The sequence below is a fragment of the Mytilus edulis genome, chromosome 6 (assembly GCF_963676685.1).
Source record: "Mytilus edulis chromosome 6, xbMytEdul2.2, whole genome shotgun sequence".
Lineage (NCBI taxonomy): Eukaryota > Metazoa > Mollusca > Bivalvia > Mytilida > Mytilidae > Mytilus > Mytilus edulis.
Window position 1 is genome coordinate 37248837 of NC_092349.1, and position 19700 is coordinate 37268536.

Genomic DNA, 19700 nt, shown 5'->3' on the forward strand with positions numbered 1-19700 from the left:
CAGAGTAAAAAGGGGGGGGGGGTTCCAACTATATGCTCCCATTCAAATGCATTGATCGGCAAAAAAAAGGGGGGGTTCCAACCCCCGGAACCCTATCTCCTCTGGGTCCGCCACTGAAAAGGGGGTAGAAGTTCAATGTTTGTTTCTTGAAACATATAAATGAACCAAAATTTAAAAAATGAAATAAATACAAGACTATATAAAAATGTAGCAAAGGTTACAGACTCAAGTTGGGTCATGCAGGTGCAACAAATGAGGCAGTGTTTAGATACGTCTAACCAATGTAGTTATATCTGCCTTCTATTTGTTATATATCAAAAATGTTATAAGGAAAGGCCACTTCTTATCCAGCTAAAACCCTGGTCAGTCCTATGATGAAAATAATTCAGAAGTATGTGGAATGTTTGATAAGTTATATTGACCCTGAGTACCTGGACGGAATCGTGAAATATATAAAGTACCTTTACATTTTGCAATTCGTAAAATAACTGAACCGTGTGGCCTGGTAGAAGAGGCCGAACAATGATGACTTGGTTCTCAAATTGATGTCAAATTTGCTAGTCTAAGACTTCAGAAATGTAAAGATGGACCAAGGCTTTTTTATATCAGCTCAGAGTTCTTAATTGGGACTTGGAGATGAAAGAGCGCTTCAACTTGTGACACCTTACATGTTACTTTCTGATTTATACACTGGTTTTGATGATTTAAAATAAAAATGAGTAAACCTTCGTAATTCCTTTTAATAAAATCATGTAAGCAATGAGTCGTATGAATACCCTGACTGAGATGTAACCATAATTTAAAAGAGCTACCGCCATAAAAAAAAATAATGTTCACGCCCTATAGTATTCACTCATTCTAACTGTTTGTTACACTTTCCTACGTCATGACGATAACCCAAGTTTACTACGACTGAATGACATAAAACATTTACTCAACAATATACATAACCAGAAGAAGCCTCCCTTTTGCTGTTTGAAGCATTTTCGATTATTCATGACATAGTCCTTTTTCTTGGAGTCGATCACTCCGTCTGCTTTTCCATCCGTTCAATTGTCTGTCCATGTGTCAATAAAAAAAATATGGTACTTGCCACAGGCACTTGTCTCAGAAAAAAAATTTCCTATATACCTTAATATAGGAAATTTTTTTTCTGAGACAAGTGCCTGTGGTACTTGCGTGTGATGGATAGTTATCTTATTTGCTATCATACCTCATCTCCACTGTTTTTATCTAAAAAAAAAAAGAAGCTAGCACCAACAAAAGAGGAATGGACGGTTTATTTTATTGAACTTATACAATTCAACCTAACAACAAATAAGAAAACAGTCGTTAGTAGTATAACGATATATAAATGTATTTAGGATAATATGGTTGAAAAAAACCTTTTTGTACAAAATCGAAAAGCGGTACGCAACGAGACCTTCTGAACTGAATTAACGGCATATATTTAATAATATTTGATAAGTAAGACATTTTGTATATTTGTAAGCCTGTAAAGCTTTGATATCAACACAATATCGTCACTTGATATTATTTAAACAGTGATTAATTTACTCTTAAAATTATAATATATTGCAAGACGCCGTACAGACAAAAGTTGTTATTTTGCAATTCGCCGTACAACGTTCTGCAATTCGCCGTACAACAAACAAACAATGTTTTTGTTCATATTCTTTAAAAAACATGTTTTTGACAACAAATTTCAGTAAATATGATGCCACACTATAATAATCTAAAAACGTGTCTGGAAAAATAATGAAAAACAGTTCAATATCTTGAGAATGGGGCGACAGAGGTCGATCGACCTCGAAATTTTCCGGTACTAAGTGGCAAGTTTTGGAGTATTACACACAATCTTGTATTAATTTTGTACTTATCTGCCTAATAATTTAAAGAATTATATATCAGAAAATCATTTCTTAAGCGGCACCCTCATCCAATGAGTGGAAATGCTCTAAATTGAATGAATTCTTAACTTGTTTACTTTTTTTTTCTATTTCTCTCCGCTTCGTTAGTACCCAATTTCCGGTGGCGATGATACACAGTGAAGTTGTATGCAAAATTATACCACATATGGTACATAATCAATTTACTGTTTATTTGGGTTAATTAAATTTTAAGAATCAATTTTGGAAATTTGTTTGTTACCTGTCAATACATTTTCTTATTTTTCGCGTAAATGATTTGTGAATTCATATAGACATGAACAACAAAATTATTTATTTTGTAAACAATATTTCCGTTCTCCATGTATACTGTTATACCTTACAACAAAACTATTTTTATTTACCTGTTATCATTATTCTATTTGGCGGCATTTTGTTCAAGGTTCTGTTTTGATTTAACTGTTTAACAACTAACCCCTCATTTTATTGATTTTGTATTTACATTTATATTGTGTCATAGATCAAATGTATTCGTTCGGTGTATGTTCACTTGTGTTAATATCTTTTGATTGGTCATTATTGAAATGTTATAGTGTGTGTCTTTCTATTTTGATATGGTACATTATTGTTTCAGATAAGGGTGAATGTTGGTACCTATTAAAACGTTTAAACCCGCTGCATTTGTTTGTACCTGTCTTAAGTCAGGAACCTGTTATTAGTTGTCGTAAGTAGATGTGGTTCATTAGTGTTTCTCGTTTCCAGTTTTTTGTATAGATTAGACCGTTGGTTTTCCTGTTTGAATGGATTCACACTAGTCATTTGTGGTGTCCCTTATAGCTGCTGTTCGGAGTGAGCCATGTCTCCGTGTTGAAAACTGTACTTTGGTGTATAATGGTTAACTTATACAAATTGTGACTTGCATTGAGAGTTGTCACATTGGCACTCATACCACATCTTCTTATATATAAATATGAACATGTAAGTATTTATTGTATAACAATTTATTAAAAACAATATACAAGAAGGAAAAAAGTCACAAATATTTTGAATAATAAATGTGATAATTACATTTAAACTGGCCAATTTATAAACAATCTTTTAAAGAATTTTTTTTTACCACAAACTCAATCTAATTGATGTTTTCAATTGATATCATTTCAAATATATTATATTATGCACAATTAAAAATACACCATAACATATGCATTAAAAAAACCATGAAACATGTCCTGCTATGTACAATGCAAACCTTTGACTAATATAAACACCAGTGTATCAGATCAAGTGTTAAATGCATCCTGTCTGATCTAATTTATAAGTATATTTGACTTTCAAATGTATAAAACTCAACCAGTTACATACAATGTAGGAATATTTTTTCAAGAGAAAACTTGATCGACATATTTTCAGAACTCCTGAATAAGTTCTATCTTACGAATTCATAAACACAAAAAACAATTTAACTTTTAATACTTGAAACTTATTAAACAAGTAACAAGTATACAGCAGCCTGGTTTGGAATAACAAAGTAAATTTGAACTTCAAACAAAATAAATAACCTCAAGAGTGACTGGAAATGCAGTACATACTTTATCATTTAGTGCCTATCTGCTTAAGAATTGTCATGCTGACAAACACTATCCTGCTCAAAGTTAAAAAATAATATTTGTTCCAAATTTATAATGGTGCATGATAATAGCATCTATCCTTTTCCTGTTCTATTATTTCAAGATCTAATTTGATTGATATGCACAAAAAAATAGCATTAAAGAACTACGTAATTTGCTATCATATTCTAACAAACTGTTGTATGATATGTATCGAATTACAAGACACACACAAGCGAAAGACCTAAAATTTCCAAAAACTTCAAAATAAATCAGATCTGTCGATATTTTTAGATATATGTTCATGTAGCAACGTGAATGAGGCAGTATTTAGTTTTGAGACACAATAATGAATAACATAACGATTTAATGCCACACATTTACATATCTAATAGATATTTAACAGCAATAACCGACTAACAAAACTCAAATAAAACAGATAACAAAAAAAAAATTAAATATACAGAAATAACAAATAGGTAAAAATTAAACAACAACTGACCAATAAATATATAAAACAATAAATGAAGGAGTACAATGTAGACATAAAACAAAGATTAGAGATGCGAATAGAATAATTATGCTACTGTAAGTAATGATAATTCCTCCCTGGCAATATTTTTGTTTACAATATTTGTATAACTAATTATTCGCGGATACAAACCATATGTAACAAAAAAACCTTGACAAGGCCTTTTAATAAAGTCATATTAATTGTAAATACATCACTTGAAACTTGACTTGCATATAGATATTCTTGATAGGTAGCTAAAGTCGCTGAAAATTTAATCAACATATTGGGTACACAAAAGTTGTTTTTTTTATAAATGACTGCGTGCTTTTATTAAAAAAAAACACGTTTTATTATACATTGTATGTCAGTATAAATTAGTAATCTTGTAATTTTAGAATTTAAGACGGTATCACCAGCTACAGTAGAGCCTCGAAAATGACACAAGTTGTATAACACACATTGATTAAATTTTCTGTTTATAGATAATACGTCAAAGAAAAGGGTCCAGCTCCCTCTGCCAATGTTGGTCATATATTCTTAATAATTTCTTTTGTTGAGACATCCTTTTCATTTCAATTTTTGTTTTGAAATTTTCTGATAAACAGTTTACCAGAAAAGTGATTCGGAAGCACCAATTTTTAAATGTTATCTAAATAATAAGAAAACACCTTAAAGTAAATTCCATTAAACAAAGATATTTTTATATAAGTGCTAACGATTCCTGCTTTCTTTTATCGTCAACGTCTGGTATGGCTTATCACAATAAAATTGAGAATGGAAATGGGGAATGTGTCAAAGAGACAACAACCCGACCATAGAAAAGACAACAACAGAAGGTCACCAACAGGTCTTCAATGTATCGAGAAATTCCCGCACCCGGAGTCGTCCTTCAGCTGGCCCATTAACAAATATATACTAGTTCAGTGATAATGAACGCCCATTATAAAACGTGTGTCAATATCGGGAGCTCAGCATAAACAATACAAATACACTATACAAACTCTCTGATTACAAATAATCAATGATTATTAACTCCTTTCAAAAATAAGTATCGCATACAAATTTTAGTGGTCAAACTATGAACATCAGCTTATCAGTACAATCCATCATAAACTTGAAAACGGCTCAAACATGATTCAATGTACATTCGTTGCAGCAGCACTGTAGCCTGAAGAGAAAAAAGCAACATAATGTAATCTTTGCAGTTCGTTTGTAAATTGATTTTGATGTTTTAGTCTGCTGCCCTTTAACAAAATATTTAACTAGAAAACAACATATTTTGAAATACTAGTATACCAAATCATACGAAATAACAAATATTATGCGAGTATTGCATGGCAATACATAGTCCTCTACCACTTAAAAAATCATTGTATTGGAACAAAATTCTAACATGATTTATAACTTAATATCATGGTGTAAACTATATAACAAATATCAAGGCAATATCTTCAAACTTGACAAAAAAAGAGTTTTATAATTTAAGTTTGTTTTGTAAGAAAAAGGACCATCACTCTGCTCAAAAGCATCAGACCAGAACAAAATTCTTAGTATACTTAAACAGTAACTTGTCATGATAAAACTATATACCAATTATTAAATCAATATCTTCCAGAATGACAAAAAAAGTGCAGATAACTGATTATCTTAGTGAATAATCAGACCAGAACAGAACTCGAACTTGGTCTGTAACTTGTCATGATAAACTGAACAATACACCAAATATCAAATAAATATCTTCAAGAATATAGAAAAATATTGTAGAACAGACAGACAGTCAGAGGGACGGAGTGCAAACCTAAACTTTGTCGTGAGGGGACTAAAATAAATGTCTACTAATGTGCACATGGTCATATTAAAGTGTGAAATTCATAGAAACAGGAGTGCACAAGCTGAAATGTCTTAACTGCTTTTTGTTTTGTTTATCATAATGGAACTCATTTTGATTCTATTATATAATTTGAAGATTTATTACAAGTATTACATAAACTAAAAACATTAAAAATTATACATGGAAATGATATCAAGTCTAGATGATCTAGATAAATCTTATTAGACAAACAATAACACCAAATAGAGTAAGCCTTATGCTTAATACATCTGAGAAGTTGACATAATTACGAAAACTGAATATGACGAATAAGCCATTACAATGTGGTGAATGTCAAAAGAACCATTCGAGACCACATGTGCATCATGTATTCGTTCCACACACACCACATATAGTTGGTTTATTGTTTATAGTATCTGTGGAACAGATATAACAAATGAATCTTCGAGCTACTGCTCACTGATAATACCTCCGACCAAATGTAAGTGTGCGGTGAACAGGAATCTGAAAACGTACTAATATATCCTGATATGAATGTAACCAACAATTTGAACTTTATGGATGTCATGCATGTGTAAAATGGTGTACGTGTTCGGTAAACATGAAGTTTACGTGATGAATCTGAAAACGCATCACACGGTATAGCTGACTTATATAAAACCGGAAAAAACCTTCAGAAATCCCTATTGCGTAGTTCCTGAGAAAGATCCAACGAAAAATACTCATAAGATGGACTGACTGACGGATAGACGGTTGTACAGACAAAGGTAAAACAGTATACCCCCACTGTTTAAAAGCGGGGGTAAAGTCATGAAAACTTAACATTGGCATATTAACCATGAACATGAGGTAGAATAAAGAGAAACCTGCGTGGCAGACAATTCATACTTCTTATACATTTAATATACCTGAATGAGACAAACACCATAAAACTTAGCATTGACCAACGCACTATGAAAATAAAGTCACGATCAGATGGAACCTGTCAGTCAGACATGTGCATCTTAAAATCATTCCATGCCGTAAATAAGTTTGAAATGCTGCTAACAGTATATGAATTATTGACTTGGCCACTAACAGAATAGTTGATCACTGATCCATGATCTCTCTGAGACTGACATGTGGGCATTGCAAGGATCCCTCAAATAAACCAAATTATAATAAGTGGTATGTCACATGACAAATCAAAAATGTGTCCTAAGTACACGGATGCCTCATCCGCATTATCATTTACTATGTTCAATGGAACGTGAAAATGGGGTAAAATCTCTTATTTGGCTTTAAATCAGAAATATCATATTATAAGGAACATGTGTTCTAAGTTTCAAGTTGATTGGACTTCAACTTCATCAAAAACGACATCGACTAAAAACTTTAACCTGAAGAAGGATAGACGTACGGACGGTTGAACGGACGAACAGACGGACCCACAGACCAGATAACATAATGCCCATAAATGGAACATACAAATCCTGATCAAGCATTCGTTGAACCATGAAAATGATGTAAAAACAACGGACATATGACAGACGAAACATTCGTGAAATGCATGCAAGGTATTATGCATCCATGTTTTCTACCTTCTGAATTATAAGGCTTTAATATAATTATGTTTTAACTTGCAAGCGAGAATATTGGTTGTGTAAGAGGTCTTTACAGAGTGCCTTCAATGCATAGTTTAAAAGGGACACCTGTATACCGGTATTACACATAACCGTTTAATTTCAAATCAACATATCGTATTAGTTACATAGTGTGTAGTGACCTAATTCGATATATACGGGGTCAGTAAATTCCATATGCGATGAGAGCAAGGATCGCACCCCATATGGAATTTACTGACCCCGTATATGTCGTTTTTGGTCACTAGCACACTATGTAACGAATTTATCTTACCGACTATCTTTATTAGATGAAATTAGCATAGAGTTGTCTCATTTGCAATCTTATCACACCTTCTCATTTTATACTAAAGTGTTCAAGTGTTCAATTTTCAGAACCTACTATCATTGGTCTGCACAAAAGAACTAAATATAAAACAGTATTTTTAATACATTAAAATAATCAAATAGTGCCAAAGTCGTAACTCCACTAACCATGTATTGAAATAAGCTCGCCTCCCTACTAACCTAATATGGAATATTCACGGTCTCCACGCGGACGCTTTTAACCAATCATATTCCTAGAAATGTATAAGAGGTAAGATAAATATATATATTACCGTTGTTTGTTGTAGTATCTTGTGAACTCTTCAAACAGAAGACACAATTCTTCAATCTTTTTACTAACCTGTGGCCTAAAATAGAAACGAATGAAATATAGGTGAAAATCGAGGCTTTTAACATAAAACTTATTAAATATTTAAAATCATTTTTATTTTATATTCTATGGTTAGTTTTGCGGAGAAAAAATGTTTTGAACAGTTCATTTTCACATTTACGTGAATTTCCAGTACAAATTTTTATGTTCTTACGCCATAGTTAGGGTTGGTCCATCGATAACATCATTTACACCGATCGACATTTGTCTATTCATTCATAAAAAACGTACGACGCTGAAGTGTAATTGACAAAGCCAGATCAGTGTATACTGATACATACACTTTACCTATATTTTACCACCGGGGTGTTCTCAATGCTTTTGAAGAACGTCATATTAGCATTCAATATATAATTTTAGCAATAAAATCTTAATAATGCAGACATACTTACAAGAAATGATAAATCCTTTACGTATACTTATTGTTGTTGTATTGCTGATGAGAACCAACGATGCGAATGTCAATACCAAGGCAAGCACAAAGCATATAATTGGTTTGTGATTGTCCTTGTCTGAATAAAAAAAAATGAATTATTTATGTAGATGTTTTAAATGACCTGTGTGTTGTTTATATCTCACAATACCTTTGAAGAATAAAAAGTTAAGGAAATAGTACATAAAAAGAAAAATAAATGACAAGAAATGTCCCATTTAGAAACATTAACAAAATGCGCAGAAAACAAGAGGAGAAATTGAGTGCATATCTTTTTGTCTGTTATCTGCTACGCCTTCTTAGTTTATCTTTACATAATCAATACATGTCTCGATGTGCCGAAAAGTGATTGGTTGTGTTACCACTTCCGAAGTTTCATTTTTCCATAAAGTTGCAAGTATTCCCATTGTTTGCATACTCAATTTATATGTCTGACATATTTGACAATTGTATCAATATCGACTTGTAGAAGTGAAAACGATGAAATTATTTTAATTTAATTAACATCTAGATTAATTAATATCTAGACTCTGATCCTACATAGTTTTAGATTAATATTTATGCGTAGGAACTATTTTGTTTTTTAAATGTGTACTACTTTCAAGTGTGTTCTTTTCTGACCAGGCCCGATTAGGTGATGTTACATCTTTAAAAGTCTATCCAAAAAAATTTTGCAAAGATTTCCACTCAAGCTGGTGCTAGGAGCCGTGATAAACTTGCAGTGACTTCTTCCGTGTTGAAGGCCTTACTGTGACTTTGAGATGAAGAACAGCAATTAAAGTGTGTGTGTATTTATTTTTTTGGCAATAAATGATACTTGAAGGTTATATACATGTGAGGGGAGATAATGTGTATGTTCTTACATCCTTTGTTCCCCGTTGGTACTATCCCAATTGTGTTGTTTAGTGAACTACGAGTTAAGGTTGAAGTAACGTTACTGTAGTGCGACAACCACTTGACAGAAAGCTACTCTGTTTAAAACTTGAATATGAAAATATACTGAATCGATTCAGGCATATAATTATATATCCATGTTCCACAAACCAACAAATCTGTTTCAGAAACAAACTTTTTTCATCAATTTAAGTCATTCTAAACATGCATAAAATATTTGCCACTGGACACGAAGCAACAAACAATCATTTATTTAAAAGAAAATAAAAATCCATATAAATGAATGTGTGTACGAAGTCGTTATGATCATAAAAACATGGTTTAATAAAGTATCAAAAGATGTTTCCGGACGTACAAACATTCAATTAATTCATGACAACTAACCTATTTCTGTAAACGTTAATATATCACATGACATTGATCCAATCGTAGTTAGTGTGGCTAAAACTGGTCGCCTCCAATCCCACGGGGAACGATTGACAAGCTCCTTACCTGCAATATATAGAATTGTAAAAAACAAGTCCTTTTCGCAAAAGAGGTACCATTGTTAACAAATAGAAGTTCCTACGTTATATAAGTTCCAAGAGGAAGAAATTTTTGTAAAATAATTTTCTCTGGAAAAAAATGACAGTTTTCGTTCCAAACAGTATAAAGTATATAGAATATTTCTTACAACTAGAACAACCATGACAACTATTATGTAACCTACCGAATAAGACTATTTCCCAGAATTGTAATAACATAAGTAACACGATGTGTGGAGCAGGATCTGCTTACCCTTCCGGAACACCTGAGATCACCCCCAGTTTGTGGTAGGTTTTGTGTTGCTTAGTCTTTAGTGTTTTATGTTGTGTCTTGTGTACATTTTTTTGTCTGTTTGTCTTTTTACTTTTTAACCATGGCGTTGTCAGTTTATTTTCAATCTATGATTTTGACTGTCCCTCTGGTGTCTTTCTACCCTCTTTTATGGAATTGTTTCTTTTATTGCATTGTTTATAACAAATTTCAAGGGGGACTTCTGTTGAGTGAACTTTTAAAGTTTATTTAACATATGGGCATTTTTTTTAAAATTCATTCAGTTACTTCAATTTGAAACTTTGAAAGTTATAAATGTGAAGAAAGCTATACAAGTTTGCAACATTCATGATTCACCTTTAGGCCCTGGCGTAACGAAAACATATTTGAATTAATCAAAAATAAATACATTATTTTAAAACGTTCATAAAGTGAAATTCATTTGTATTTCCGTTTGTTTAAAATATAGTTTACCCAACATATGTAGTGCGATAGCTCAATTACTTACAAGTCTCCATAATCAGACTCCAGTTACGAAGCATACTCCATGGGACAAGGGCTAAACATATTCCAGCTAATATACAAAGCACAGTCTTTATGAAGTCATCTGTCCAGTTCAATGTGATCTGTGACTGACCGTCCGTATCTTAAACAGCAATACAATGGCATAAGCAATTGCAACTATGGTGGATAATGTTAAACCATTTATACCTTTTCTTGACAACGAGGTTCAGGCATATTTAGGACGAGAACAAACTAGCAATTGGGAAATTTAGACTGCCACCGGGTCATGAGTGTATAGTTAATAGGGAGAAAAATGCCTTACTACAGGCCAACTAATGATCTTATAGCACTCTCTCTATATGAGTCATCGGATGTTATGCTCAAGCTGACTGCGTACTTGTTCATCACTCACAGCCAAATTGACACCCCACCCCGGCAAGAATTTTACAGCCAATCGGAAGAAGACCAAGAGTGACACACTTCTATTCCCCATTGACCCTTGGGGTCATTTATATACATTGCATTTGCTTTTTTTGGATCAAGTTGTCAGAAAAATATAAAAATATTAGAAAAAGGAAAAAAATAATTTTTGAATAGTATTAATTTGCATTTCATATCGAGCTTAAAAGTTGGTGTCAAAAATAAATATCTAATTTATCTTGAAGTTCGCAACTTACCTGAACAGTTGTGTGACTCAGATCTAAAGAGAGTAATTTCTGTGTGACCGATTAAGCAGGTTGCATAAGCCTCCACTGGACAGGTTTTCAACCTTGTCTTATATGCCATATTCAGTTTTGTGCGATAAAAAGGTTTAATTAGACTTGTATTTTCTGTTATAAAGTCAGTCATAAGCTTTCCCTAAAAAAGTGTAATAACCAAAACATGAGATGACAATTCTACGTATATTCTACTGTTTCAGAAAAAAACATAAAAAGTACAATGCAAATTCAAACATATGAAATAAAAATTAAAATTAATCAACTTTAAAAAAGAAACAAAGTATAATAATAATAAATTTGTAATTCATTGACCCTGTGTTTTGTCAATGAATTTATAAAATTCAATGTAAGAGAAATATTTAAGAATAAAAAGGACCATACATGTAACTCTCCACAAAATTAACAGACCGGAATAAAATTCAAACTTTATCTGTCACTTGTCATGAAAAACCGATATACTAAATATCTAATCAATATACGCAAACACGTAGAAAAAAATAGTGAAAATAGTTTGTTGGACAGACAGACAGACAGACAGACAGACAGACAGACAGATATGTCACCAATTTTGCATTCATGTACACAAAATGTAATTTATACACAATTGAGTTACTTTTAACAATAAAAAGGGGCGGTATAATAGCCAACAAGACCACTATCCGCGAACGATAAAAGAACGTGGTTATTAGCGTTTTCTGTCGCGCTAAGCTTCTGCAAAAAGTAAAATCACAAAAATACTGAACTCAGAGGAAAATCAATTTGGAAAGTCCATAATCACATGGCAAAATCAAAAAACAAAACGCATCAAAACGAATGGACAAGAACTGTCATATTCCTGACTTGGTACAGGCATTTTCAAATGTAGAAAATGGTGGATTAAACCTGGTTCTATAGCGCTAACCCTCTCACTTTAATAACAGTCTCATCAAATTTCGATACATTTACATGATGCGTTAAATAAACAGTCACAATTAATAAAATAGTCAAAATCTGGGTACATCAGTCATCATACTAGTATAACAATTTTAAAAGGAACAATATAACAGGACACAAAAACATCTATTATCTACGAACACATGGATTGATTTGAGTGTCTGACGTCAGACAAATTATATACGTCACATAAATGTGTCGTTCAATGTGCATACAAACAATTTTAAAATTTACATAGGCAATGTACGCATACAGGGTTAAAAAATCAAAATCAACAAACAGTACATGTATGTGGAGGGGTTAATGTGTTTGCGAGTTTTCTCTGGCCTTGAACTGACACCATAATGCTTTATGAATATCATTTATATTATTTCATTAATAAACGTACCTTGAAAAGACAGAAGCCATTTCATAAAACCGTCGATGAATTTTTGCCAGCTTTCTTTTTCAAAATTCGGTTCCGTTTGATTGATTTTTCAAAATGTAAAAAAATGTTGTATGTTTCCCAGTTGATAAGTAACAAAAATACAGTTGAAATAAACACGAAAACAAAAATAAAACAAAGACATAAATGTTTAAATTGATCATAGTTACTCACTCCATAAAAGACTCTACATACTGGTTTGGGATAGACAGGCGACATATCCACAAATAAAGAGAAATTGTCATGTGATAAGGTAAATTCTGTTCGTATTTCTTTACCATTGGGATGATCTATATAAATATAGATAATTTTGTATGTAAATCATAGCTACTTTATAATGTACGATATTTACATAATCATATTGGTTTACTGATTTATTTTTTAAGCCTACTGTCATATAATGCAAGTATGCGGGTTTTGGTTGATTTGCCGTGGTTTGTTTTAAGAGCCACTGAAATTATAAACCTTTTAAAACAGGCATGCACCAGTAATATTGTATGTGTGTAGTGAAGTGGTACGGCGAAATTTTCGTGTGACTAAATTCCTTTCACACTAAGCTACTTTTAATCTTTTTCAGTATTGCTTATTCGTTCCTTACATTTAACATCAATAAGTCATTAACTTGATCCTCAACAGCTCTTCTATATATGTATGCAAAATAAACCGTTGATCAGCTTGCTTTCTATGTTTGTTTGGATGTTGGTAAACAACAGATAGGTATTCTGTTTACTATACCCTTCAATTTGATTGGACAATAAACATTTACTTCAATTCATGTCAGTTTTTGTTTCCAATCAAATTCCAGTATAATTTGGAACTCCGCCTACCTATTGTATGCAAACAACCAAGGTAATATATCAAGCAAATCGATCAAAGTTTTGTTGTGTATGCTTTTATAGAAGAGCTGTAACTACTCTTAATGTTTAGCGTTGGTCAAGCTGCAGTCTTGTAGCATTTTGGAAAATGTTTGGTACTTGTTCAATAAAGCAAAACAATCAAACATTCTTAGACAAAATGGGGGAATATATAAGTTCCTGTTATTAGTTATTACAAATTCTGGATGAATTTTACTTTAATGTATAGTATGAACATTGGTTTTATTCTTTTAATTAAAGGACAATTTGCCTCTCCCTTTTAAATGTAAAATATATCATGTTTCGACATTATTACTTACCAAAGGGCAGCTAGCTTATGCATTTGCGAACAGAAAAATTAAACCAAATATTAACAAACTTTACTTTTACTTACATTCCATATTAACTGGATCTAAAGTTAAGGACAATTCACAGTCATTAAAACCAACAGAGCAACGGTACTGGTCGTTTAAATCTCTAGCGGAAAAATTTGCTATTTTTAGTTCAAATTCTGAACAGGATATGACATTTTCCTTATATCTTTCTGCTATATCTGTTGGAAATCCGTTCATGAAAAGAAAATCTTTCTGTTGGCCTCTCGTCCAAGTTCTTGTAAGATTTTCAACACATGTACTTGAAATGTTGTAAATGCATGAAATACTGACGTCTCTTCCAAACACAGCTGGATTGGACGTAACACTACAGAAAACTTAAAAAAAAAAATATTTATCAAATCATGTTTACTGGTGCGATGGATTTGAGTGCAAAACACCAGACTAAGTTTAACCACGTCACGTTTATGAACCTATTCAAACTAAGGAACCTTTTAAGCTCTATCTATTTTAACATTGCCATTAAAGCGGGAGTTTGGTTAGCCGCTAGACCAGATTCAACCCACCATTTCCCCTTCAAATGTCCTGTACCAAGTTAGAAAAATGGCAGAAGTGGTCTTATAGTTCATTTCTGTGTGTATTGTATTGTCGTTTGTTTTTTGTTGCACTTGAGTGTTTCTGCTGTTTGACTTTAGTTATTTTCCTTTTATAGTTTTGATATGTTTACCTTGGTTTTAGTTTGTTACCCGGATTTGCTTCCTCTCAATCGGTTTATGACTTTCGAAAAGCGGTATACTACAATACTGTTGCTTTAGTTTGAAAAGTTGACGAAATAATAAACCAGATTAAAGAGCAAAATACTACCCTGAAGTCAATCCTAATCTCTGTTGGCTGATTTAATATTCAAAAATACAGTTTACTTACTTTCTTTCTCACTGTAACGTCCCACCAGTAGTATAGTGAGGTATGTAAAAGTAATCAATTTGAAATATACCATTTTCATTTCTATACTTCGTGCAGTTCAGGGCTGTCATGCAATCTAAACCGAATAATATGCCTGCCTGAAATTAAAAAAAAGTTCTTCAATTAAATGAAAATTAAATGATATTAGAAAGTTACAGTTATACGCGTGTATCTTAAAAATGAACAGATTAAAAACATTGATTTCAGAGTTAATCAGCTAAGGGGCCTCGGTATCCGCGAGATTATCTACTGTATCACTAGCCAATCCACTTTGGGTTGTGTGTTCCAACATTTCACGTCACACATGTCACATTGCGTTCGACTGCAATCTGAATTCCAATTTTCCAACGCAGATAACATTAGCGGTTAAACACCAATTATCATTTAATAAATAATCAGCTATAGAATCATATTCAAAACAGTGTGGTCCTGGCCATTGATTGACGACCTAAATTATCCAATTGACTGGGACAGATTAGGTGAACGTTTGTCGGTAACAATCACTGCTCACTATGTACTTTTTAAAGACACTGAATCTGTGGGGTCACCAAATGTTCTCAACACCTAAATAAAGCAATTCGAAAAACGAATCCGGAATAATACGATGTGTTGATTTATATCCAATAATATAAATCAAAACATAAAGGTTATTCCTGAATAATTTTTCGAATTATTTTATTATTAAAGGTGTTAAGAACCTTTGGTGACCCCACAGTTTAAATTCTATAATAAGTAAGAAGTGAGCAATGGTCGTTACAGACAAACGTTCACCTTATCTGTCACAGTCAATGGGATAATTTAGGTCGTCAATCAATGACCAGGACCACACTGTTTTGAATATGATTCTATGTATACGCGTAACTATATATTTATTTTTTAATTTGCGGAAAAAACAATTCCAACTTTTTTAAAGTTAAATGGTAATTCCCTGATGATCAAAATCAATATTCAATTTTACAAATTTTGGACACATGCCAAATTTTATCAATATATCAAGAACCCAAATACAACTCTAATACTGATCAATATATATTTACCTTACTATAATAGATGACTCCATTTTCCCGCAATTAATGTACTTAGAAGTACTTTATTATTCATTTGTCAAAATGGACGATATCAGTTAATTTGTTTTCATTCTAGCAAATGAAGATATATTACTGACGTTGTGAGGTTGTACTAAAGATAGTAGGTTTTGCTCTGACCGGTAGTAATATATTGCTACTTTTTAATTAGATTTTCACTTTTCGCAAACCTTATGATAAGCAATTTACTTAGAACAAGAATGTGTCCACAGTACACGGATGCCCCACTCGCACTATCATTTTCTATGTTTAGTGGACCGTGAAATTGGAATAAATTCTCTAATTTGGCATTAAAATTAGAATGATCTTACCAAAGGGAACATGTATACTAAGTTGATTGGACTTCTACTTTATCAAAAACTACCTTGACCAAAAACTTTAACCTGAAATTTGCACTATCATTTTCTATGTTCAGTGAACCGTAAAATTGGGATAAAAACTCTAATTTGGCATTTAAATTAGAAAGATCATATCATAGGGCACATGCATACTAAGTTTCAAGTTGATTGGACTTCAACTTCATCAAAAACTACCTCGACCAAAAACTTAAACCTGAAGCGGGACAGACAGACGAACGAACGGACGGACAGACGAACGAACAGACGGACGAACGGACGCACAGACCAGAAAACATAATGCCACTCTACTATTGTAGGTGGGGCATAAAAATCCGTTCAAGTTAAAAGTTAAAAGATAAACATGTGTACACTTAAATAATTTTATATAGATCAAAAATGATTGTTTACTTATACATGGTATATCAAAACGGCGGATATAACTAATGATCATTAATGGTATTTTCATGCATATTTTTCATTCGTATTTGTATTAAAGTAGTTCAATTAAACAAAATCATGAAATTATACAGATCATTTGAAAATTCCTTGACACCTATTTAAAAAAAAAACCGGAGTAAGACGTTAACTGGGTCGCTGACAAAGAAGGTACATAATCTATTTTTAGACTATTATATAGGAAGTTTATTTTTAGAAGTACTGTCATAATAACATATCATAATAAGATCACCTGATGTTTACCGTCAACGTAAACAAATGTTTTTCCAAAGTATATACATTTTTACTAGAATAGTATTGGATAAACCTTCATCAATCAATATTCTTTGGATTTGAAAAGCTGAATTATATATGATGCTTATATATATATATATATATATATACATTTACAACTCGTCTAAACATCAACCCAACAATGTTAGATCTGTAAATTTGCTTTCGTTTTTTAACAATTTTAGATCTGTAAATTTACTCAGACGTACTTATATATATATATCAAAATAATATATATATATATATCAAAAGATGATCACATTGGTTTTAATAGTTAATTAAGAGCATTAAATAGTGTGCGCATGCTCAAGCTAAAAACACAAGCAGACATCAGCTGACGAAGTCAGTGGGTGTAAAAGTACTAGATAATTGAAAGAAATAAACTAATATGTTTGATGTTGATCTGAAAAGAAATTATAAACCTGCGTCTTCTTTAATCATTGTTTTATTTTGACTTTATCATATAGTTTGACTTAGCAAACACCCCCACACCCCTCCCTCAGCGGACCCACATGTCTCTGTTAGTGATGCCGGAACAAAAAGTTCATTGAATGATTATTCACGAGTAAATATATCTGATCAATCAACCTTTTTTACAAAAATAATAGATAAACTAAATCAGAAAAATTACAGGTCATTTAGCCACAGTAATTAACTAGCTCAGTGAATTTGAACAATCGTCTAAGTGCACGCATTCATTACATAGTGTACTTACAATTTTGCATCAAAATCCAATTAAAACGATTAACATTTGACATAAATGTGGATATTTGTTCTGCGTTTTATAATCTATTTTTACACTCGAACTACATATACAAGTCTTATAACCTGTGTCATGTGACTGTCTTTAGATCACCTGATTGCCGTCTTGTTTGATATACATAATATATTTTTGCACGCATCATAAGCATAAGGTTGCACTGTTAATGTTGGTATACTTGTAACATGTGTGAATGCATATGTTATGACCGATATGTTATAGTTAAGAGGTAATCTATGAAATTCAGTTGAACATATTGAATGAGTCAAATTAAGGGGCAGTTTGAGTAATTGCAAACAACAGGGTGTACCTCTACGAATTGAGGAACTTCGATGGTCTTCGTTAGTGACTTTAAATCATCTAAATGCGTGCATAAAGATAAGTTTATATCAATAATATGTCAGTATTTTGCTATACCTTAGCATGCTTAGGTCTTTTGGTTTTAATCAGCTCTTCAACTCTTCAGGGCCTCAGGGAAGATTAGTAATTGTCTCTTTAAATGAAGATTTATTATTATTTTTATTATAATTATCAACATTTGAATTATATTTTGATCATTCAAGTAACCTAACTTGTCTGTAAGATAATGCTTTAACTTTTCGTTGTGTGTTGATTTGAACTAGCGTTCAGTAACTACTTAATATACTAATACATGTATATCGGTATATTGTGTCTTTTTTATGTTATTTTTTATTCTTTTTGTCAACCTGTGGTTCATATCATTTATATTTCAGTTCTTCTTGAGTAATTGTCAATCATTTAAAAAGGGTTCTGGTATGTGTTTGGTGCTACATTTTTATTATAACAATTTCAACAGTATTGTATATGTCTGCTATAACTGTTTCTCTCAATTTGTTTCGGTCCAGTTGCTGATGATACGCCCAAAATCTTAGATCATACCGCTGCTGAAATAACACGTTGTGAATGGTTTAGCGCCGTCACGTTGTGACCCATAAAAATCCGTATTGAACATAGGGGTTCATGACGTCACGTCTACTATTAATGGTGATGTCGTCTATTCCTGCTGTTGTGTTTCATTGTTTATTTCTACAAAACGCAGTAGGATAATGTCCTGCGTGCGATAAATTCGTTATACGATTCACTACTGACCCCCTACGAATCCACAGAGGGTGAGTAAAATCAGTAGGGGATATGGCCTCTATGGATCCGTAGGGGGTCAGTAGCAAACCATTTAACTTATAGTATCTTGTTTCAAATGCTTTGTCATGTCCTTCCTTTATGAACTGTGATACATCAATCACATAAAGGTTCTAACGTTATCATATGTTAGTGTGTGAGCTTAACCTTTGAAGTTACACCAGGAAAAGCGTTTCGGACGTAAACATTTGTTTTATTTTCATCGATACAGCAAGTATTTGTACCTCTATATGGGTCACTATGTGTCATGCAGCATTCAAATTATTAGTGCATCACAATATTAGATTATCTGGTAATAATGATGAGATTTATAACCACTGGGTCGATGCCACTGCTGACGGAATTTTTATTCTCCGAGGGTATCACCAGCCCAACAGTCCGCATTTAAATGTTGACATGAACATTAATTGATATGGTCTTAACTGTTAACATAACTTTGAATTGATGAAAAAAATAAGGCCTTTTTATCTTAGGAATAAATTACTCAAGCCATATTTGGCAAAATGTTTTTGATTTTTTTGCCATCAATGCTTTCAACTACGTCCTCTGTTTCTCCTTTTGGACTTTTTTTTATTCGAGCGTCACTGATGAGTCTTTTGTAGACGAAATGCACATTTTG

At 32.3% G+C, this 19700-nt stretch overlaps 1 protein-coding gene across 1 annotated transcript; it reads right to left on the minus strand.

The window, feature by feature from the left end:
• Window positions 1-2874: 2874 nt before the first annotated feature.
• On the minus strand, window positions 2875-18114 carry LOC139529057 (uncharacterized). Its single transcript, XM_071325301.1, has 10 exons — window positions 17879-18114; window positions 14973-15109; window positions 14111-14425; window positions 13037-13152; window positions 11464-11644; window positions 10791-10928; window positions 9872-9979; window positions 8553-8672; window positions 8063-8137; window positions 2875-5178 (listed from the first exon to the last, which is right to left on the minus strand). Exons 2-10 carry the CDS (start codon window positions 15049-15051, stop codon window positions 5147-5149), a joined length of 1164 nt encoding a protein of 387 aa, XP_071181402.1. The 5' UTR covers window positions 15052-15109; window positions 17879-18114; the 3' UTR covers window positions 2875-5146.
• Between the last annotated feature and the right edge of the window lie 1586 nt (window positions 18115-19700).

Coding starts and splice junctions, on each gene's coding strand:
- LOC139529057 (XM_071325301.1), bottom strand. CDS start 15,051: ATGAAAATGGTATATTTCAAATTGATTACTTTTACATACCTCACTATA. Junction 10,929..11,463: donor TGAGTCACACAACTGTTCAG/GTAAGTTGCGAA, acceptor TTGCTGTTTAAG/ATACGGACGGTCAGTCACAG. Junction 8,673..9,871: donor ATTAACGTTTACAGAAATAG/GTTAGTTGTCAT, acceptor TTTTTTATTCAG/ACAAGGACAATCACAAACCA.